We start from the raw sequence: 23052 nt of genomic DNA, 5'->3' as shown, positions 1-23052 counted from the left end.
AAGCAATTCTCAGGGACACAAAGACCAGACTGAGGTACACATAACGTTAAGTTTACCTCAACCCTTTTTTTTTTTTTTTTTTTGCGGTTCGCAGGCCTCTCACTGCTGTGGCCTCTCCCATTGCGGAGCACAGGCTCCAGACGCGCAGGCTCAGTGGCCATGGCTCATGGGCCCAGCCGCTCCGCGGCATGTGGGATCTTCCCGGACCAGGGCACGAACCCATGTCCCCTGCATCAGTAGGCGGACTCTCAACCACTGCGCCAGCAGGGAAGCCCTCTTGTGGATTCTTTAAGATTATCCATGTACAAGATCATGTCATTTGCGAACAGAAGTGATTTCACTTCTGCCTTTCCAATATGAATCCCTTTTATCTCCCTTTCTTGCCTAATTGCCCTGGCTACCACCTTCAGCACAATGTTAAATAGAAGTGGTAAAGCGAACATCTTTGTCTTAATCCTGATCCTTGGGGGAAAAGCTTTCAGTCTTTCACCATTAAGTATGACGTTAGGTTCCTTGGAGCATTCTCTGCTGGGTCTTGGGGTATGTGGATGGATTGGCTGTCTGATGGGATTGGTAACCCCTTTTCCATCCAGGATGGGTGGCTCCAACCACCTTCAGGAAAGGCGTTCTAGTTATCTTTCCTTTTCTTCTTTCTTTTTTTAAGAAACTATTTAATTTTAAAAATATTTTTGGTTGATTTTTGCACAATGAAGTTTCAGCTTCTCAACCTTTTCCCCTGCCCAGGGCTGCGGACCCAGACTGGCCTGGATCTGCAGTCCTTCTCATTCCCACGTCCCTCCCCCCACTTCCTCCAGGGTCTGTCCACTTGTCACTGTGTTGTGCTGGGGATTGGCACCGAGGTGGCATGAGATTCCACTTGTGTAGAACTTTGTTGAGTAAAGATCAGTTTCTTGTGACAAAAAAAAAGAAGTGTGATATTAGCTGTGGGATTTTTGTCCTTTATCATGTCGAGGAAGTTTTCTTCTACTCCTAGGTTGTTGATGATATGTTGATTCACGATAAAAACATATGAAGGGGTGTTGAATTTTGTCAGATGCTTTTCCTGCTTCTGTTGAGTTGATCGTGTGGTTCTTGTACTTTATTCTATTGTTATGGCCTACTACATTAATTGATTTCAGATATTAAGCAACCTTACATTCCCAGGATAAATCCCACTTGGTCATGGTGTATAATCCTTTTTATATGTTGTTGGCTTTAGTTTGCTAGAATGTTTTTCTTGAATTTAATTTTATTTATTTTTTTATACAGCAGGTTCTTATTAGTCATCCATTTTATACACATCAGTGTATACATGTCAATCCCAATCTCGCAATTCATCACACCACCACCCCTAGTTTGCTAGAATTTTGAAGAGGAGTTTTGAGTTTACATTCATAAGAGATATTGGTCTGTACTTTTGTAGGGTTGCCTTTGTCTGGTTTTGCTTTTGGCCTCATAGAATGACTTGAAAAATGTTCTCTCCTCTTCAATTTTGGGGAAGAGTTTGTGAAAATTTGCTATTAATTCTTCTTTAAATGCTTGGTAGAATTCGCCAGTGAAGTCATCTTGATCTGGGCATCTCTGTGGGAAGTTTTCAAATTATTGAGTAATTAATAATTAATTTAAATTATTATTCATTAATTTCAATAACATACAGAGACTTTGCTCCAATATAGCTCTGTTCCTTTTCTCCTCCTTTGCCCTATTATCATTAGGTAAATTACATCTTTATACATTATAAGTCCATCAACAGTTTTATAATTATTGCTTTATGTATTTGTCATCTAAATCAGATAACAGAAGAAAAGAGTTAAAAAATACATATTTATACTGTCTTTTATATTTACCTCTGTAGTTACCTTTAGCAGTGTTCTTTGTTTTTTCTTCATGCAGATTCGAGTGACTACCTGGTGTCCTTTCTTTTTTTTTTTGCCGCGCCAGTGCCTGCAGGATCTTAGTTCCCCAACCAGGGATTGAACCGTGTCCCCTGCAGTGGAAGGGCAGAGTCCTAACCACTGGACCACCAGGGAAGTCCCCTGGTGTCCTTTCAATTCAGCTTGAAGGACTCTCTTTAGTATTTCTTGTGGGTCTGTTTAGTGATGTTTTTGTTTACTAAACAAAATGTTGTCACTTTCTCCCTCATTTAAAAATTTTTTTAAAAATTGGGACTTCCCTGGTGGCGCAGTGGTTAAGAATCTGCCTGCCAATGCAGGGAACATGGGTTCGAGCCCTGGTCCGGGAAGATGCAACATGCCGCGGAGCAACTAAGCCCATGCATCACAACTACTGAGCCTGTGCTCTAGAGCCCAAAAGCCACAACTACTGAGCCTGCGTGCCACAACTGCTGAAGCCCGTGTGCCTAGAGCCCGCGCTCTGCAACAAAAGAAGCCACCGCAATAAGAAGCCTGTGCACCGCAACGAAGAGTAGCCCCCGCTCGCCACAACTAGAGAAAGCCCGCGCCCAGCAATGAAAACCCACCGCAGCCAAAATAAATAAATAAATAAATTTATTTAAAAAATTTTTAACTTGTGGTAAAATACATATAACATAAATCTACTCCTTTATTTTTAAAGGGTATCTTTTCTGGATATAGAATTCGTGGTTGACAGTCATTCCAGGGATTGGACCCGGGGCCTTGCCAGTGAAAGCACAGAGTCCTAACCACTGGATCACCAGGGAATTCCCTCTTTAAGCACTTTGAATATGTCACCTCCCTGCCTCCTGGTCTCTATGGTTTCTGTTGAGAAGTCAGATGTTAATCTTCTTGTGATACACTTGTACATGATGAGTCATTTTTCTCATGTTGCTTTCAAGATTTTCTCTGTCTTTAGCTTTCAACAGTTTGACTACTATGCGTATAGATATGGATCTCCTTTAGTTTATCCTACTTGGTGTTTGTTGAGCTCTTAGATGTATAGATTCCTGTTTTTCACCAAATTGGGAAGTTTCTTGTCATTGTTTGTTTTTTTTTCTTTCAGTTCACGCTTTTGCAATTCTTTCAGAGATGGTTTGTACATAATAATCAAAATTGTAGATACCCTAAAAGATCTTTATTTTGTCCTCATACTTGAATACTAGGTTGACTGAGTAAAGAGTTTTAGCTTAAAAATTGCCTCTCATAGCTTTTAAGATATTGCACCATTGTGTTAGAGTACTATGCTGACTGAGAAAACTCCGATACTCCTGTAATATTTTATGTGACCTATTTTACATCTTTTGAAGCTTCTTCTTTACCTTTGGAGTTCTAAATTTCTCCAGGATCAATCAATCAATTAATTAATCAAATACAACATGCATACTTTATGTTGGACATAGTGACAGGGGGATGCAGCCATGACCATTACAGATGGCATACCTGCTATTTATTTATTTATTTATTTATTATTTATGGCTGAGCTGCATGGCTTTTGGGATCTTATTTCCCTAACCAGGGGTTGAACCCGGGCCACAGCAGTGAGAGAGCTGAGTCCTAACCACTGGACTACCAGGGAATTCCCCCTGCTCTTATTTATAGAACTTTCATTCTAATGGGGGAAGGAGGTAGACAACCCACAAATATATAAATACAGGTTGCACTAAATGCAATAAAGGGAATGAACAGGGTGTAATGTTAGAGAGTAATGTCTGGAGGACAAGGCTGATATTTATACAAGGTGCTCAAGGGAGCAGCTGATTCTAAATAAGTATAGCATTTGCAAATGCACTGAGGAAAGGAGGATGCATGTTGAATTTTCAGCATCAATATTTCATAGCCCTTAACTTCCCTTTTCCATTGTCTATCTCTTGGTCTTTTTGGATCCTCATACTTGAAAGACTTTTTCAAAATTATTTTTCGAATTACTAATTCTGTTTTCAGTTATGGCCATTCTATTTATTCAGCCCTGTGTCTGCCGATTGCTCTTTTCATAGCAGCCTCTTTTTTTCTTTTTAAAGACTATACTTTTGGGAATTCCCTGGTGGTCCAGTGATTGGGACTCGGCTCTTTCACTGCCAGGGCCCAGGTTCAAACCCTGGTCGGGAAATTAAAATCCCGCAAGCCCTGTGGTGCAGCAAAGAAAAAAAAAAGACTATACTTTTAAAATTTTTAATATTTATTTATTTATTTGGCTGTGCCGGGTCTTAGTTGTGGCACGGATCTTGGTTGCTGTGTGCGGGATCTTCCTTGCAGCATGCAAACTCTTAGTTGCGGCATGTGGGATCTAGTTCCCTGACCAGAGATTGAACCTAGGCCCCCTACATTGGGAGCGCAAAGTCTTAGCCACTGGACCACCAGGGAAGTCCCAAGACTATACTTTTTTTTTTTTTTTTTTTTTCTGCTGCGTTGGGTCTTCGTTGCTGCACGCGGGCTTTGCTGTAGTTGCGGCGAGTGGGGGCCACTCTTCGTTGCGGTGCGTGGGCTTCTCATTGCAGTGGCTTCTCTTGTCGCGGAGCACGGGCTCTAGGCGCGCGGGCTTCAGTAGTGGCACGCAGGCTCCGTAGTTGTGGTGCACGGGCTTAGTTGCTCCGCAGCATGTGGGATCTTCCTGGACCAGGGCTGGAACCCGTGTCCCCTGCGTTGTCAGGAGGATTCTTTTTTAAAAAATAAATTTATTTATTTATTTATTTATTTTTGGCTGTGTTGGGTCTTCGTTTCTGTGCAAGGGCTTTCTCTAGTTGCGGCGAGTGGTGGCCACTCTTCATCGCAGTGCGCGGGCCTCTCACTGTCACGGCCTCTCTTGTTGTGGAGCACAGGCTCCAGACGCGCAGGGTCAGTAGTTGTGGCTCACGGGCCTAGTTGCTCCGCGTCATGTGGGATCTTCCCAGACCAGGGCTCGAACCCGTGTCCTGGCAGGAGGATTCTTAACCATTATGCCACCAGGGAAGTCCAAGACTATATTTTTTTAGAGCAGCTTTAGGTTCACAGGAAAATTGAGAGAAAGATACAAAGATTTTCCAATGCTCCTTGCCCCCTCACATGGCCCATTCTTATTTTGCGAGTGTAGTATCATCAATATTTAAGAAGATTCCATACTCCTTTGATTACTTTTGTTTCCTCTCATTCTTTTCCTGTTCCATTTGTTCTTAGTCCTTACGTTTTGTATTATTGGTTATTCTTAAATTAACTCAATGCTTTAAACATACTTATTGAATTCTTACTATATTCCAGGTGTGGGGATGCAATGGTGAAGAGATTGAAGACTCTATCCCCATGAAACTTACACTGTAGTTGGGGAGACGGTATATATAAAGCATTATAGAGGTAATATGATGAAGGGAAGTGTTAAGTGCTACAATGTAAAATAAAGCAGACTCTAGAGACAGAAAACTTGAGGTAGAAATATCAAGGAAGGCCTCTCTGAAGGGGCGATATCTAAACAGACCAGGATGAAATGAGGGAACAAGGCACATGCAAAGAGAATAGCAAATAGTGAAGAGCCTGAAGTTGTGAGCACACTCAGCATGTATGAAGAGCAGAAAGGAGACCAGTGCAGGTGCAGAGAGAGTGAGGGGGACAGTGGTAGGATGGGAGGTCAGAGAGGTAACAAGGACTAGATCTCACAGGGCCTTGTGGACCATAGGCTTTATGTGGGACCGTGGACTTTAGCTTTTATTCTGATGGGAGCCAGGAGGGAATTCTGAGTACATAAGAGAAATTACTTGAGTTAGAGTAGGATACCTCTGGCTGCTATGAGGAAAAGAAACCGTAAGGAGGCAAGGAAAGAAGCAGGGAGACTAGTGAGGGAGCTACTGCAAGGGTCCAAATGACTGATGACAGTGCTGGCAGTGGAGGGAATGAGAAGGGATTGGATTATGGATCTATTTTGAAGGTGGAGCCAAAAGGACTTCCTCAGAGACTAGATGTGGGGGTGAGAAAAAGAGGCATCAAGGATGCTTTATGGTTTTTAAAAGAATGAAATAATGCCATTTGCAGCGACATGGATGGACCTAGAGATTATCATACTAAGTGAAGTAAGTCAAAGACAAATATCATATGATATCACTTTTTAAAAAATATTTATTTATTTATTTATTTTTGGCTGCGTTGGGTCTTCATTGCTGCGCACGGGCTTTCTCTAGTTGCGGCGAGCGGGGGCTACTCTTCATTGCGGTGCGCGGGCTTCTCATTGCGGTGGCTTCTCTTGTTGCGGAGCATGGGCTCTAGGCACGTGGGCTTCAGTAGTTGTGGCGCACGGGCTTAGTTGCTCCGTGGCATGTGGGATCTTCCCAGACCAGGGCTCGAACCCATGTTCCCTGCATTGGCAGGTGGATTCTTAACCACTGCACCACCAGGGAAGCCCCTGATACCACTTTTATGTGGAATCTAATTTAAAAATGATACAAATGAACGTTTTACAAAACAGAAACTGACTCACAGATCTCAAAATCAAACTTACGGTTACCAAAGGGGAAACATGGGGGGAGGTGATAAATTAGGATATTGGGATTAACATATACACATTACTATATATAAAATATATATATATATACTGATTCACTTTGCTGTACACTTGAAACTAACACAACACTGTAAATCAACTATACTCCAATAAAAGTGTAAAAAAGAAGGATGCTTTATGGTTTTTGACCTGAGAAGCTGGGTGAATGAGGGACCATTTACAGAGATAGGGGAGACTGAGAGAGGAATAGAGTTTTTGTTTGTTTTGTTTTTGTCTTTGTCGTGGAAGGGCAGGCCTTGGAGGCAGTGACTCAATAGTTTGATTTTGGGGAAGTTAGCATTGAGATGCCTATGAAACACCAAAGTGGAAATGTTGAGGAGGCAGTTGGATTTTGAATCTGGAGAGGCCCAGGCTAGAGATGTGAATTTGGGACTTACAGTGAATACAGGCTATTTAAAGGAATTAGAGGGACTTCCCTGGTGGTCCAGTGGGTAAGACTCCATGCTTCCAATGCAGGGGCCCTGGCTTTGATCCCTGGTCAGGGAACTACGTCCTGCATGCATGCTGCAACTAAGACCCGGCACAGCCTAAATAAATAAATATACATATTTTTTAAATAAAGGAATTAGAATGACAGAGCTCTGGAGGAGCTCATACTGGCAATTAAGTGCTCCAGCCTGAAGCCACACAGTCTGCTTCCACTCAGGGTGGACTTCTGCAAAAGTCCATCCTTGCCCCTTGTATTTAGATTGTGGTTCCCTTAGCTCTCTTTTCCATATGGCTTGACTCCATCTGTAGTCTCCTAGAGGATATTCGGTCCCCTGATGGCTCCCTTGAAAAGCACCACTGGCAATATGGATGGACCTGGAGATTATTATACAAGTGAAGTAAGTCAGACGGAGAAAGACAAATAACATATGATATCGCTTATATGTGGAATCTAAAAAAAATGATACAAATGAACTTATTTACAAAACAGAAATAGACTCACAGACTTAGAAAACAAACTTATGGTTACCAAAGGGGAAAGGTTGTGGGGGGGGAGGGATAAATTGGGAGTTTGGGATTGACATATACACACTACTATATTTTAAATAGGTAATCGACAAGAACCTACTGTATAGCACAGGGGACTCTGCTCAATGTTCTGTAATAACCTAAATGGGAAAAGAATTGGAAAAAGAATATATATATATATATATATATATATATATATATACACACACACACACATACATATATATATATATATGACTGAATCACTTTGCTGTACACCAGAAACTAAAACAGCATTGTAAATCAACTAGTTCAATATAAACTAAAAATTAAAGAAAGAATGAATGAAACAGAGAAAGAAGGAAAGAAAGAAAAGCACCACTGAAGATTTTCTTTTCAGGGTATTTTTGGGGTTGCTTTGGGAGAATTTGGGGAAGGAAGGGAGGTATCAACAGATGTGTGTGCTCATTAGACCAATTTGCTACACTCTCCCAGAAGGCTTCAAAATACAGCAAATCAGAACATGTCCCTGCTGTGCTTCAGGCTCACTGGCCTTACTTTATGTGCCATGAATGTGCCATGCTGCTTCTCACCTTAGATCCTTTTCTTGTGCAGTTCCCTCTGCCTGAAATGCTTTTCCCTTATACCCAACTTCCTGGGTAACTCCTCTTGGACCTTTAGTTCTCAGCATAGATACCCTTTCTCAGGGGGAATTTTCCCAGCCCCCCTTCACTATGGGTGGTAGACCCTCTTGGGTACTTGACAACTCTGGTGTAGAGGCTAAATTTGGTTGAGTGCTCCAGACAACTGTCCAGAATGGCTGCTCAAGCCCAGACTCTCACCAACAGTACGTGAAGGTTCTTGTATCCCCACATGACTGCCAGCACTTCGTGTGACTCGGTTTTCTAATTTTTGCAAATATGATGGGTGTAAAGTAATATTTCACTGTTTTTTCTAAAATTTGCACTTCTCTAATCATTAGTAAAATTGAGCATGTCTTCATATGCCTGATAACCCCATGGGTTTCCTCTTTTGTGATCTGTCTGTTCCTATCCTTTGTCCATTTTTCTTTGGGGTTCCTGTCTTTTTCTTGATGATTTCCCAAAGCACCTTTATATTCCAGATGTTTAAACTCTGGTAATTTCAGCCATAGCAAGTAGATATTTGCTGTTATGTCTGTTAACTTTGTGTATAGGATCTTTCATTAAACAGAAATTGTAAATTTTTTTTGGCCGTGCTGTGTGGCTTGTGGGATCTTAGTTCACCGACCAGGGATTGAACTCATGCCCCCTGCAGTGGAAGCAGGGAGTCCTAACCACTGGACCACCAGGAAATTCCCCAGAAATTGTAAATTTTGATGTGTATACTGTCATTAACATTCTTCCTTGTGGTTTGTGCTTTTGAAGTTTTGTTCAGGAAGTCCCTCCCCATATCAAGGTCACATAGGCTATTTTTTCTATTAATTTATAGTGTTTCCTTTTACATGAAGGTCTTTAACCCGTCTGGAGTTACTGTTTGTATATGGTGTGAGGTAGGGCTCCAGCTTATTTTCTTCCAGTTTTCCAAGCACCATCTACCTTTCTGGCCTTAGAACACATCCTAATACCTGGTAAGTAAAGTCTACCTTCTTTACTTCTCTTTTTCAGAATTAATTTAGCTCTTCACAGACCTTTATTCTTTTATATAGATACTTATTTATTGACATATAATTCACATACCATAAAGTTCATCATTTGAAAGTGTACAATTCAACATATTCTCTCAGAGCATTAATGTCTTCATCTGTAAAGAGAACAATTCCATCTCAAGAAATTGTCGTTGGGACTAAATGGTATTTTAAAGGTACTTTTGAATAAAAGGACATTGTTAATTGTTAGATAAAGATATCTTTACTTGAAATGAAGATAAGTCATATATTGCCCTAAAAAAAATAAAAGTGTACAATTCCATGGTTTTTAGTATATTCAGCCATCACCACTATTTAACACCAAAACATTTTCATCACCTCAAAAAGACACGCTGTACTTATTTGCAGTAACTGCCCCCTGCACCCACTGCCATTCCGTTCTCTTCTCCCCTCAACCCCTGGCAACCACGAATTAACTTTCTATCTCCATGGATTTGCCTATTCTGGGCATTTCACATAAACGGAATCATGCAATATGTGGCTTTTTGTGTCTGGCTTTTTTCACTTGGCATATTTTCAAGTTTCTTCCATATTGTAGCACGTATCAGTACTTCATTTCTTTTTATGGACAAGTAATATTCCATTGTATGGATGTACCTCATTTTGTCTGTCCATTCATCAGTTGGTAGACATTTGAGTTGTTTCTATTTGGGGGCTATTGTGAAAAATGCTGCTTTGAACATTCATGTATAAGCTTTGTGTGGACTCTTTATATACATTTTGAAATGTTTTATTGATTTTCTTTAAAATATTCAGCTGGGATTTAAATTAAGATTATATTGAAATTATATATTAATTTGGATATAATTGAAATATTTATAATATGAAATAGTCTCATCCAAGAGCATGAAATGTGTCTTCATGTGTCTTCATTTATTCAGATCATCTTTTATAACTATTAGTGAAGTTTAACATTTTCTCTATAGAAGTCTTTTTTTTTTTGGCCACATTGTGCAGCATGTGGGATCTTAGTTCCCCAACCAGGGATCGAACCCGTGCCCCCTGCATTGGAAGCATGGAGTCTTAACCACTGGACCGCCAGGGAAGTTCCTCTATAGAAGTCTTATTATCCCATTTATACTAGTTTTCTATTGCTGTGTAACAATATTACCATAAGCTTCTTAACTTGAAAAAACATTAACTCACAGTTTCTGTGGGTCAGGAGTCAGGGTGTGGCTTAACTTGTTTCTCTGCTTAGGGTCTCACAAGATTGAAATGAAGGTGTTTACCAGGGCTGCAATCTCATCTGATGCTCGACTGGGGAAGGATCTGTTTCCAAGCTCACTCAGGTTGTTGGCAGAATTCAATTCCTTGAAGTCATAGGACTGAAGGCTTCAATTTCTTGCTGGCAGTCAGCTGGAGGCCACCCTAGGCTCCTAAAGGCCACCCTCTGCTTCTTGCTATGTGAGGTTCCCCAAAGTGGCCACTTGTTTCATTAAAGCCAGCAAGGGAGTGGGAGTTGCCTCACAAGTTGATCATTTCAACCTCATTTTTAACATAATTATCTACATGTAATCATGTACATCTGGTCACCTTTGGACACACACACACACACACACACACACACACACACTCAAAGGGAGGGGATTACCCAAGGATGTGAACATCAGAAGGCAAGGATCATGGGAGTCATCTTAATTGCATGTCCAATACATCATCCCTGGGTATATACTCTTCAGGTCCAAAGGGGATGTGTATAAGGATTTTCACTGTAAAGTTGTTTGTAATACTGAGGAGATAGAGGCAAGTTAGAATAAATGGATTAGATATATTCACAACATAAATGGATCTTTCTTTTCCTCACTTTTGATTTATGTCATGTTACCATACTTTGTTTTAATTCCAACCAAAATGAAAATATCTTTATTTTTATCTGATTATAATAGTAATACCTATTCATTGAATCTTTTTTTCCCAGACAACTAAGAAAAGTGTAAAGGAGAACGTGACAAACCATCCGTTATCTCTCCCTGCCCCCAGTGACATGCCCTTCCATACCACTGACATGCCCTTCCTAACATTTTTCCCCCTATGGATACACAAATTTTACCAAAGTTTTGTTTCCTTTGATGAAGGAATGCAAAGAAATACTTCGAATCCTTTTGATGCTTGAAATCCTTTTGGAACAATATATGAGTAAAATCTATCAATGTATCTATCTATATATCTACGGAAAAACAAGTAGATACAGACAACAAAATAAAGACAGACGGGAGGAGTGTTGTGGAGATGAAGGGAAAGAAAGAATCAGAGGCAGGGAGAGACAGATGGGAGGGGAAGACAGAGCTATGGACACATAGGGTCAGAAAGAGAAACACAAAGCCATGGAGAGATGAAGATACTGGCAAACAGACAAGGAGAGGATAGAAAGGAACTTTTATTGAGTTCCTGCTGAATGTCATTAAACCTTCAAAGCCACTCTGGGAAGCAGCTACCAGTAACCTTTATGCAGGTAAGGGGCTGCACATTAGAATGGTGAACTGCCCTATGTATGGTCACATCACCTGGAATGAACTCATCACCCTGTAAAGGCCCTGGTCCATAGGGCATCCGTAACTGTTTATCCAATGAACAAAGTCATATATCTCCTCCCCAAGGAGGGAGAGGCGAACACCAGACCCTCATTCCCCTCCACTGCGTCATTTTTTCCTGCCTGTCTGCTGAGGCGACAGCAAGGTCTGTTGCCCTGGCAACTGCCCTCCGACCGCCATGGTAACCGCCATCGCAGTCTCCAGCTCGCCACCTTGCCCCTTGGGCATCTCCATGGCAACGGGCGGGATGGAGGGGCTGCGGGAGCTCCTAGGCTGCGCCTGCGTAGGGTGGCGGGAGGGGGTGGGCAGGGTTCCCCGGCGTGCGCAGCCGCAGAGCACCGCATCCGTGTCCCGCTAGCCCAGGCGCTGCGCACTTGCCAGCCAGTCCGCCCGTCCGGAGCCCGGCTCGCTGGGGCAGCATGGCGGGGTCGCCGCTGCTCCGCGGGCCGCGGGCCGGGGGCGTCGGCCTTTTGGTGCTGCTGCTTTTGGGCTTACTCGAGCCGCCCCCCGCGCTCTGCGCAAGGCCGGTAAAGGTGCGACCCGGGTCGGGCGCGGGGTGGCGGTGGGGTGGAGGATGCTACCAGCGAGGGTCGGTGCCCGGCCTCTGGCTCCTCTTCTCGCTGGTCCTGCTCCCGGGACGTGCGGAGAGATCGGCCCGGGTGGCCGGGGGTCCGGACGCCAGTCTGTACCCAGGCCATGCCGGGGTTGGTCTCTTGGGTGTGCGGGTGGCAGTGTGCGGGGCTAGTCGGGCCACCGCACTCTGCTGGTCCGCCCGGGCTCGGCCCGCCCGCCGCCTGTGGCGCTGTCCATGGGACTAGCGCGATTTAAGGCAGGGGCATCGGTTTGTGTGCGCATGGTTTGTGTGCGCATGATGTGATGATAGGGACGTGAGGGTGTGCTCTCCCTGTGTGCGTCTTTTCATGTAAGGGCTTCCGAGCGTCCATACAAAGGTGCCAGTGTGGGTCTGGGTGTGCAGTGTGTGATGCTTCTGCGTGTGACTTTTCTCAGTGACACTCTGTGCTTGTGAATTCTATGGTAATGGCGTGACTTATGGGCGTGTCTTTCTGTGTGTCTGTGTGATCTTGTTTTTGTTTGGGAGAGAGTGGTCTTTGCACCCCGAGTGCATATCCCATTTTGGTTCTGTTGAACTGAGTGACTAGGATTTTGTATGTGTGTTCACGAGGCTGTTCCTCCCTGCTTCTTTGTGGAGCTGTGTCATTGTGGGGAGAGGAGCCATGATGTCTCTTTCTGTGCTGCGTTATGTCTTTAAGGGTGGTGCTTGTTCTTGCATCTGGATGGCTTGGCGATTGTAACCGCGTGAGCATCAGTGTGCATGAACATGTGCAGTTCCTTGCGTGTGGATGTGGCAGTGTTGATTTGCATATGTGACATCTCAAGGCCTGTCAGTCCAAATGAGTGTGTGTGAGGCCATGACTGTGTGTGATTCCCCGGGGTGTCTGAGGGGTGGTGGGCATCAAGGGCACTTGGAGTACATCCTCTTCATGAAGAGTTCAAGGCTGTCTGTGTCAAGGATGGTGTTTTTCTTAATTAAATATTTTTTATATATGACATAATACATTTAAACATATGTATATACAATGTAAGAAATAATGATAACCCTCTTGTGTACCCATTACTCAGCTTAAGAAATCGAGCATGACCAATCGTTAGAAGCCCCTGGGTGCCTCTCCCTAAGGCAGCCCCTCTCCTCCATAATTATCCTGTATTTTCTGTTAATTGATCCCTTACTTTTGTTTGCAGCTTATCACATATGTATGTATCGCTAAACAATATCTTGTCTAGTTTTTCCTCACAGAAATGGAATCATACTGGGTGTGTGGCTCCTGGTAGTCACTAGAGGTCACTAGGAAGTCATCAGGGTGTCTAGTAGTCGCAGGCAGTCTGCAGTGGAATTCTGTAACTTGTTTTTTTTTTTTTTCCTCTACATTGGTTGTGAGATTCATCGCATTGAAGTATGTGGCTATAATTCATTTATTTTTATTGCTGCTTTTTTTTTTTTTTTTTTTTTTTTTTGCGGTACGCAGGCCTCTCACTGTTGTGGCCTCTCCCATTGCGGAGCACAGGCTCCGGACGCGCAGGCTCAGCGGCCATGGCTCACGGGCCCAGCCGCTCTGCGGCATGTGGGATCTTCCCGGACCAGGGCACGAACCCGTGTCCCCTGCATCGGCAGGCGGACTCTCAACCACTGCGCCACCAGGGAAGCCCATGCTGCATAATATTTTATCCCATGAGTATATCATGGTTTATAGATACATTCTCAATACGTCAGCAACAACATTTGGGTTGTTTCCAGCTTTTCATTCTTTTTTTTCCCTCCCTTCACTTTTATGTTATTACAAACAGTGCTGCTGTAGTTCTTCATACACTTGTGTCCAGCAGTATATGTGCAAAAGCTAGTCTGAGGTGTAACACCCCAGGAGTGGGGCGTAGGATATGTGCATCTTTTAAGACATTGCCAAATTGTTCCTCAAAGTTATCTTAACAGTTGAGTTCCCAGCAGCAATGTATAAGAGCTTCCATTTTTTCTATATCCATGTCAACATTTGACATTATCAGACTTTAATTTTGGCAATCTTTTGGACGTATTCTGCATAGTGTATCTCACTGGTGTTTTAATTTGCATTTTTCCTGATTACTAATGAGGTTCACTATTTTTCATTTGTTTAGTAACTTTTTTTGTTTTTTTTCCTTTAAAATTTATTTATTTATTTATTTATTTATTTTTGGCTGTGTTGGGTCTTCATTTCTGTGCGAGGGCTTTCGCTAGTTGCGGTGAGCAGGGGCCACTCTTCATCGCGGTGCGTGGGCCTCTCACTATCGCGGCCTCTCTTGTTGCGGAGCACAGGCTCCAGACGCGCAGGCTCAGTAGTTGTGGCTCACAGGCCCAGTTGCTCCGCGGCATGTGGGATCCTCCCAGACCAGGGCTCGAACCCGTGTCCCCTGCATTGGCAGGCAGATTCTCAACCACTGCGTCACCAGGGAAGCCCTAGTAACTGTTTTTGGTTCCTCTTTTGTGAAATACTTGATCATCAATTTTGCCTATTTTTATATTAGTTTGCTTTTCTCCTACTGCTTTTTAGGCATTCTCTGTTTATTGGACATTAATCCTTTATTGACTGTGCTACAAGCATCTTCTCCCACTCTGGTTTTACTTTTCGTTCTTTTTAGGATGTCTTGGGATAAAAAGAAATCCTTAATTTGAATGTAGTTAAGTTTATTTGTCTTTTCCTTTCCATTGTTCCCAAATTTGGATCACTTGTTCTTCCTGCACAGTTTATTGAAGGAGTTGGTCCTGTCCCCACTGCTCTGCAGTGTCTCCTCTGTCGTAGCAAGTGTCAGTGTGTGTGGATCTGTTTCCAAGCTCTGTTCAATCCTATTCCTTCCGCTGCAATCGAATCTGCGGTTTAACTTGCCCATTTAATTTTTGATTTCATTAAAAGTATTTTTCTAGATGTTCTAGATGTTTCTTTTTCAAATCTTCATGGTTATTTTAATGGTCATTAGTTCCTCCCTCATACTTTTTTTTTTTTTTTTTTTGCGGTACGCGGGCCTCTCACTGTTGTGGCCTCTCCCGTTGCGGAGCACAGGCTCCGGACGCGCAGGCTCAGCGGCCATGGCTCACGGGCCCAGCCGCTCCGCCGCATGTGGGATCTTCCCGGACCAGGGCACGAACCCGTGTCCCCTGCATTGGCAGGCGGACTCTCAACCACTGCGCCACCAGGGAAGCCCTCTCTCTCATAATTTTGATAGTCTTTTATTTCTTTAAACTTATTGAAATTGTTTCAAAACTGCCTGAACTGAAAATTAGTCACTGGGTAATTTATTTTACAGATAGACTTGCACACATGCCAAATGATATATGGACACGGTTATTCATCCCAACATTATTTATGAGAATAGCAAAAGATTGGAAACACCCTAAATGTTCATCAATTGGGGTGGTTAAATAAACTATTATACATCCATACAAAAGAGAATCAATACAGAAGAAAGGAAGGAAGAGAGAAAGGATGCTCTTAAGGTACTGATCTAAATATAGGTTCCAAAAAGCAAGGTGCAGAACAGTCTGCTACCTTTTGGGTAAAACAAGTGGACAATAGGAATCTATAAAATGCAAATACAGGTTCCTGTTGTCCACAGCATTGATATAGAAAAATCCATAGCTGTCATATCTACCATCGCTACTCCTATGAAACAAACAAAAAAACCCTGGTCTTGGGCTTCCCTGGTGGCGCAGCGGTTGAGCGTCCGCCTGCCGATGCAGGGGACACGGGTTCGTGCCCCAGTCCGGGAAGATCCCACATGCCGCGGAGCGGCTGGGCCCGTGAGCCATGGCAGCTGAGCCTGCGCGTCCGGAGCCTGTGCTCCGCAACGGGAGAGGCCACAACAGTGAGAGGCCCCCGTACCGGAAAAAAAAAAAAAACAAACCCTGGTCTTCAACAGCCCTGGGGCAAGTTCTGAGTCACTAGGAAATCGTTAGGGGTGGTGAATCTAGAGGTCTTTGGTGGTCCTAAGAGTGTCCAGAGATATTTGGGGGTCTCCATTGACCTTAGGGGTGTCTACTCATATTTGAGGGGCCACAGCGCCTTTGTTGGCATGTTGGCATCTAGGGATATTTGAGATCCACGGAGTCCCCCGGGTTGGGGGTCCCTGGCCTGACGGGCGCTGACGACCTCTCGCTCCCCACCTGTCTTCCCGCAGGAGCCCCGCAGCCTGGGCGCAGCCTCTCCGCCCAAGGCTGAGGCCAGCGCTCCCCGCCGCTTCCGGCGGGCAGCGACTCGAGGAGAGGCGGCGGGGGCTGTGCAGGAGCTGGCGCGGGCGCTGGCGCACCTGCTGGAGGCCGAACGGCAGGAGCGGGCGCGGGCTGAGGCGCAAGAGGCTGAGGATCAGCAAGCGCGCGCCCTGGCGCAGCTGCTGCGCGTCTGGGGCGCACCCCGCACCAACGACCCGGCGCTGGGCCTGGAGGACGACCCCGACGCGCCAGCCGCGCAGCTCGCCCGAGCCCTGCTCCGCGCCCGCCTGGACCCCGCTGCCCTCGCAGCCCAGCTTGTTCCCGCCCCGGCACTCAGACCCCGGCCCCCAGTCTACGACGACGGCCCCACGGGCCCAGATGCCGAGGACGCCGGCGACGAGACGCCGGACCTGGATCCGGAGCTGCTGAGGTCCCCCCCACAAGGGGTGGTCGGGGCGGGGGAGGGCGCCTATATCCCGGGAGGAGGAGGGCGAGGAGCGGCGGGGGCCTGCTTCACGGGGTGGAGGTGCGAACACCTAGGTCCTGGAAGCCTGGGAGGGAATTTTCTAGTCCTGGACCTAGGGTGTGGGGGCAGAGATGCCTGGCCAGCTTCCTTCGTCCGAATGGGAGGGGGGGAAACTATAGTTTCAGGGATGGAAGGCGGAGACATCTGTCTCCAGGAAGCAGTGGGATGCCTGGGTGGGAGGAGGCTGCCAGGTCCCCAGGCGGTCCGGGGTAGCGGCGCTGTCCAGGTCCTAGGGCCGGGGCGTTGACGCACGGACACGTCCTCACTGCATTCCGCTCTGCTCCCCTGCAGGTATTTGTTGGGGCGGATCCTCGCGGGAAGCGCAGACCCCGAAGCTGTGGCTGCCCCGCGTCGCCTCCGCCGAGCCGCTGACCAGGACCTGGGCCCTGAGGTCCCCCCTGAGGGCGTGCTGGGGGCCCTGCTGCGCGTAAAGCGTCTGGAGACCCCCGCTCCCCAGGCCCCAGCGCGCCGCCTCCTGCCCTGAGCACCGCCTGGATCCTGCGCGTACTCCGGCGGCCCAGGACCGCCCCGCCCCTGACACCCCGACAGCCACTGTTGCTGCCCTGGAACCCCAAGATCCCCACCCCTGACCCCACAATAAATATGATCTGAAGCAACTATGTGCTTGTTTGAGTGGCAGTGTCTAGGGGGACGGTGGACTGGGTGGAGATTGCTGCCCTCAGACGAGGGAAAAGGGGCCCCTGCCCTCCATCCTGCACTTTTGAGACAACCCCTGCCTCAGTCTTCGCTTCTCCTCACTGGGGAGATACCCATATGGACAATGGCAGTGCCCACCCAGATTCTGTGCCGTTTCTAGGCCTCGCTTGGGAATGGGGAGCCCAGAAGGCTTTGAAGCCACTTTCAGCGGCATCTTCTGGGGGTTCATCCTCCTGGGGACCAAGTGGTGGTCAAGGGGTGGCTGTTTGTGCGGCATGTGAGTAGAGCTTGGGCGGTGCTGGCATGGCCACTTGCACACATGAGCCCCTGCCTCCTGATATGGGGAGGGGCTACCAGCAGGAAGAGAAACAGAGTGGGCTGCCACTCCCGGCCAGGGGTCAGCCCTCCCAACACCATCACCTCCTGGCATGGAACTCTCTGGGCCTTGAGAAAGTGCATTAGTCAAGGTAGGAGGATAGGATGTATTTTGTTAGTTTGATATGTAATGTTTAGTTATATAGTATAGAAGCCACTCTATCTGTACTCTTACCCCAGCCCTGAAGGTATTGGGAGTTGGCGTGGTAACTGTTTTGTGGTCATGGCCTGTGCACTGGCTATTCCCTCTGTCCCTAGTTATCCACAAGTTTTTGCCCAAATGTCACCTACTCAGTAAGGCTTTCCTTGACCTCCCTGTCACTCTATTCCTTTGCCCGCCTTTAATACATAGCCTTATGTTATATCTACAAGTGCAGGGATTTTTAGTGTCTTGCTTGCCTCTATATCTTTTGTACCCAAAGCAGGGCCTGGTACACAGGGGTCTCCCCCACATTTCTTGAATGAAATAATTCTCACAATTCAAGTAACATTCTCCCCAGTCTCATTCCCACCCACATAACACTTGGCATGGAGGCAGGTTTGAAACCTAAGAACACTATTTAATTTTGCACAAAATCAACTTGACATAATATATAACCAACGCTACGGCCCCACATTGCCAAAAAGCCCATCACCAAAAGAAAACCTCCCCAGGAGAAGGGTCCATCTATCCCCAGTACACCGACAGTGTCCCACACAGCTAGTTGCTGGGGTCGGGGAGCGGGGTGGGGGGGGCGGGCGGGGGGGTGGGTCTCAAGTGAAGGAACCACCACCCTGGTCTGGGGGAGGGTCCACTTTTCTAGACCAAGAACTTCAGGCCACAGAGCAGCCACAGCGGCACATGGCCTTCTGGTGCCGGCCTTTATCCCCACCTGGCCCTGCCATGGCCTCCTTTGCCATGGCCTCCCGGACTCTTTGGATCTCATGGATGAGCAGGGAAAAGGCCTCCTCCACACCTTGGCGTGTCTTGGCTGAGGTCTCCACAAAAGGGGCTCCCCAGCTCTTTGCGAGGGCTGCAGCAGCAGCACGAGCATCTCCGGTGGTGGTCACAAGGTCACACTTGTTGCCCACAAGGACGAGGGGCTGGGTGTGGTGCGGGCCCCAGGTGGCTCGCATCTGCTGCAGCTGGGCTAGAGACGAGGGGTCATCGAGGGCAAAGACACCCAGCACACCATCCCCAATCGCCACACACTGGTCACGCAGGGCCCGATGAGTGGCCTGCCCCGCCGTGTCCAGCACATTCAGAATGCAGCCTCCATGGTCCAGGGCCATCTCCTTCCAGTAGGAATCCTGGATGGTAGGGTCGTGGTCTTCCACGAAGCACTGGTGGTTCAGCTGGATGGTCAGCGCGCTCTTTCCCACGCCACTCGCGCCCACTACCACGGCCTTGTACTCAGGCAGCTGCTTGCCAACACCCCTGGAGGGTGCCCGAGCCCTGTGGCTCTGCTCCTGGGAGCTAGGGCTCCAGGTGCCCAGGCCCAGATCAATCATGCTAGGCTTTGTTGGCAGCGCCATGGCCCCAAGTGGGCAGCTCAGGGAAGAGATGTGGACAGCAGGCCCTGCAGGTGGAAAGAGAAGAAAGACAATGGGGGTGGGGGGTTTGGAGGTTAGGTGAGACCATTTAGGGGCAAGGGGACAGGTGGGTGTCATCGAATCAACATTTATTGAGTGCCTAGTGTGTGCTAATCACCTAATATACTATAATACATTATTTATGTTGTTTATTCTCTCTCACTCCCTTTTACAACATAAACGCTGAGATTTTAAAAACAGCTTAATTAATTTATATACCGTAAAGTTAACCTAGCTAAAGTGTACAATTCAATGTTTTTTAGTACATTCACAGAGTTGTGTGACCATCGCCATAGTCTAATTTTAGAACATTTCCAGTCACCCGGAAAAGACACCCCCTGCCCATTAGCAGTCCCTCCCCATTCCGGAGGGAGGGCAGGGATTTCGTCGGTTTTGGTTTCGGATTGTGTCACCATTGGACCCCAACCTGGCACACTGCTAGTCATAGTTTGTGCCGAGCAACATTCCTGCCCCCAGGAGTTTACGTTTTAAAAGATGGAGACAATAAACCAAATAGGTAAGCAAATGATGAGGTCTGTTAGCCATTGTCATTGGAATTTAGTCTTTATTACTCATTCAACATACAGCTGTTGAGAACCTACTGTGGGGCAAGGACAAAGAGGTGGGGAAAAAACAGATTAAGAAACCCCTGGCCCTCATGAACGTGACATTCTAGTCAGGAAGACAGACAACAACAAAGATAAATCAGTAAAAAATGTTTCAGCAATAGGTGATAAGCAGGCAGAAGGTGCTTGGTTAATGTTAGGTATTTCTATTATAATTTAATTTCATTCATTAATTCGAGGACATTCCTGCGTGCCAGGCATTGTGATGGGTGCGGGGATGGGGGGTGGGGTGGGGGCGGGGATATGGCTGAGAACAAAATAAAGTCCCTGCCCTTGGGAGGGTTAGATTCTGAAAGCGAGAAAGAGACAATAAACAAGATAAGCAAGTAAATTACCATGTAGTTAGAAGAGGATGGGCACACAGCAGGTACTCAATTAGCGTTCACTATTAATACTAAGTCACCATTAACCCATTCAATACACATCCTGGTCTTGGTTCGGTGTGTGGCCTCAGGAAATGCATCATAATGGCTGCGGCCCCAAGTATCCCAGGAAGCCCTGGGACAGTGGCAGCTGGGGGGCAGGTGGTGGGTTTGAGGGATCCACAGGGGGTAGGGGTGGAGGGGGAGTTCTGTGGAGTTTGGGATCCGGGGGTCAGGGCTGGGGGGCTAGGTCCCAGGTGGGGATCTAGCTGTGGGGCCCTCAGCCCAGAGAGGATCCCTGAAAAGAGTTGTGGAATGTGCTCGCCCAGGAAGAAGGGGGCCATGATGAGGAGATGTAAGCAGAGGACAGAGCTGAGGGGAGGGGGGCAGCAAGGAGGCCAGGGCAGTAGTGCGGGCCAGCAGTGGGGGATCTGGACAAGCCGGGCGGGATTCAGAGATGTTCCGAAGGCAGGCCTGACAAGATTTGCTGAGGGACTGGGAAGAAGGGGAGGGAGTCCAGGGGACTGGAGAGGTGGGTGCTGTCACCCGAGGCAGGGCCTGGTGAGGGGGCCCTCGCTCTGGGCGGGGGGTCGCTGGGGCTGACACCGAGAGCACCGGACACTGGCAGCGGAGCGCCGGCCGACCTCCCGACACCTGGCGGGGCGCTAGGCCGACGGTGCCATGGCCGCTTCGTCAACAAGGAGCCGTGAGGCTCGGGGAAGTGAGCCGCGGTGACTGGCCCGAGGTCACACAGCCCATGGCAGGGCGACACGGGAATACGGAAGCACCGCAGTGCCAAGTGCCAGTGGAGTACTGTCGGGGGCCTCTCCCCCACACCCGTACCCCTTCCTTTGTGTCACCTCCCTGACCTGAGGGGAGCAGGGGGCGCCCCCCCAAGCGCAGTCCCACCTCCTTCCAGGCTGGCCCGGGCCCCATACACGTATCCCCTAAGCCCGGGTGGCTGGCCAGCGTGGGGCTGGGAGAGGGGACCCCCAGTTTCACCCCAAAGCCGTGACCCCGTGCTCGGCCTGGACCTCCCCGCTCAGCTCCCGGCTCCCCGCTCGGCGCCCACACCCTCACCCAGGCCCGTCCTTACAAAGGCGGTCCAGGGTTGCTGGCCCCTGAGGATGGGAGGAGACAGGGGAGGGTCCCCAACACCCGACCTCGGCCATACCCCCACAGCCCTAAGTGGAAGGACCTCTCAGGTCGGTGCTGGGGGGCCTGGGCGGCCCGGCTCACCTGTGTCCCGGGAAGGCCAGTGGCGCTGGGACCCGAACCCTCTGCTGCTCTGACAGGACTGACAGGGAATGAGACGTTGGTCCCAGCTGGGGGTATGGGGCGAGGTGGGGATGGGCGGGGAGGGAGTGCGCATGCGCAGCCAGCCGCTCTTGGACCCCTCCGCCGGCTCACCCCTGTCCCCCGCCCCGGGGTGAGTGCTGGGTCACTGCCCGCCAGGCAAGTGTGCGCAAAGGAGGTCTTCTTGGGGTGCGCTGTGAGCGCTGACCCCCGCTGTGTGCCCCGTGCATCCTGCTGCACCTCTTCCTTACCTTAGCCCCACCTGGGACGTGATTTTGTGTTTTTACTGCGTGGGGGGTGTGTCAGATTTTTGACCTGAATGTCCAGACTTTGCCAAATGTTTTGTGAGGGCCTAAGGCCCTGGAGCTTGTGCTGCCTCAAGTGGGCTTTTTGGTAGCGTGGGAGAGAGTTGCGTCCGGTCCTGGAGGGAAAGAGTTGCAGAGGAGGGGTTATTTTGTAAAGGCAGAAAGAACCTGATTTGAGATGGACGTGTTCCAAGCTACACCATTTTGTAGACTCCCTTGCAGCTATGGCAGTCATGTGACACAATTCTGACCAATAAAATGTAAGCAGGATTTGTGAGGGCAGGGGCAACCACAATGCTCCTTCAAAATGGATGACTGAGCTGACCCTTCCCCGTCCCATTCTCCTCTTCTTGATTGGGTGGGGCTCTGGTGGTCATCTTGGGGTCAGAGGGTGGCCATGAAGAAAAGTCCAGGAAACCTCAGCCCAGACTCCTTTGAGTTGCCGAAGCAATTCTCATTATGTGGGAGAAATAAAACCCTAAAATTATCCCACAATTCCCCACCCTTGGTCAGTGGTAGACACTCCTTCCCCCAGGAAGCTACCCATGACGACCAAATCCAAGTGTGTTAAACCTGGACCCCCCACCCCCCAATCAAGACAAAGACAGATGAAGACACTGAGGCCTAATGAAGACACTTCATGATAGTTTTCTTGCCTTCCCAGCCCAGGGTGTAGCTGGGACTGGCTGTGAGGCTCCTATTTCTAAGGCAGGAGCTCATTTTCTCACAGATTCCCACCATTTAATCTCTTATGGAGCCAGCCAAGCTGCTTGCTCTATTTCCAGTTAGTTTTTGGATGAGCAGGGGGTTGACCTGATAAAGACCCACACCCTCATTCCTTCATTACTCATCAGCCCTGTTGGCCAGGAGGGTGAGCTTCTTTACCCACTCAAGATTAAAAGCTTTCTCCAAGTTTTGTAATAGCTTGTACTTTATTACATATGCAACCCCGCCATACCTGCCAGTTGATCCCCCTCCCCTCCAAAGT

General features: G+C 47.7%; 2 protein-coding genes and 1 non-coding gene across 3 annotated transcripts; 1 reads left to right on the top strand and 2 right to left on the bottom strand.

The window, feature by feature from the left end:
* Nucleotides 1-3420: 3420 nt before the first annotated feature.
* Nucleotides 3421-3492, bottom strand: TRNAE-CUC (transfer RNA glutamic acid (anticodon CUC)). The gene has a single exon. It is a non-coding gene; the product is annotated as a tRNA-Glu (tRNA).
* An 8414-nt stretch (nucleotides 3493-11906) lies between these two features.
* PCSK1N (proprotein convertase subtilisin/kexin type 1 inhibitor) lies at nucleotides 11907-17491 on the top strand. Its single transcript, XM_004281962.4, has 3 exons — nucleotides 11907-12125; nucleotides 16315-16775; nucleotides 17163-17491. The coding sequence occupies exons 1-3, from the start codon at nucleotides 12012-12014 to the stop codon at nucleotides 17353-17355; spliced, it is 768 nt and encodes a 255-aa protein (XP_004282010.1). The 5' UTR covers nucleotides 11907-12011; the 3' UTR covers nucleotides 17356-17491.
* Nucleotides 17492-18673: 1182 nt separating this feature from the next.
* ERAS (ES cell expressed Ras) lies at nucleotides 18674-22915 on the bottom strand. The gene is made up of 2 exons (XM_004281963.3): nucleotides 21703-22915; nucleotides 18674-19462 (listed from the first exon to the last, which is right to left on the bottom strand). The coding sequence occupies exons 1-2, from the start codon at nucleotides 21833-21835 to the stop codon at nucleotides 18717-18719; spliced, it is 879 nt and encodes a 292-aa protein (XP_004282011.2). The 5' UTR covers nucleotides 21836-22915; the 3' UTR covers nucleotides 18674-18716.
* Nucleotides 22916-23052: the final 137 nt, after the last annotated feature.

This window comes from Orcinus orca, chromosome X (assembly GCF_937001465.1).
Source record: "Orcinus orca chromosome X, mOrcOrc1.1, whole genome shotgun sequence".
Classification (NCBI taxonomy): Eukaryota; Metazoa; Chordata; class Mammalia; order Artiodactyla; family Delphinidae; genus Orcinus; species Orcinus orca.
Note: the sequence above shows the minus strand (reverse complement) of the source record. Positions and strands in the feature narration are given on the sequence as shown.

Excerpts from the sequence above, each read along its gene's own strand:
- ERAS (XM_004281963.3), bottom strand. The coding sequence starts at position 21,835 with ATGCGCACTCCCTCCCCGCCCATCCCCACCTCGCCCCATACCCCCAGC. Across the intron at positions 19,463-21,702 it reads CTGGCCTTCCCGGGACACAG|GGCCTGCTGTCCACATCTCT; the intron begins GTGAGCCGGGCC and ends TTCCACCTGCAG.
- PCSK1N (XM_004281962.4), top strand. The coding sequence starts at position 12,012 with ATGGCGGGGTCGCCGCTGCTCCGCGGGCCGCGGGCCGGGGGCGTCGGC. Across the intron at positions 12,126-16,314 it reads TCTGCGCAAGGCCGGTAAAG|GAGCCCCGCAGCCTGGGCGC; the intron begins GTGCGACCCGGG and ends GTCTTCCCGCAG. Across the intron at positions 16,776-17,162 it reads CTGGATCCGGAGCTGCTGAG|GTATTTGTTGGGGCGGATCC; the intron begins GTCCCCCCCACA and ends GCTCCCCTGCAG.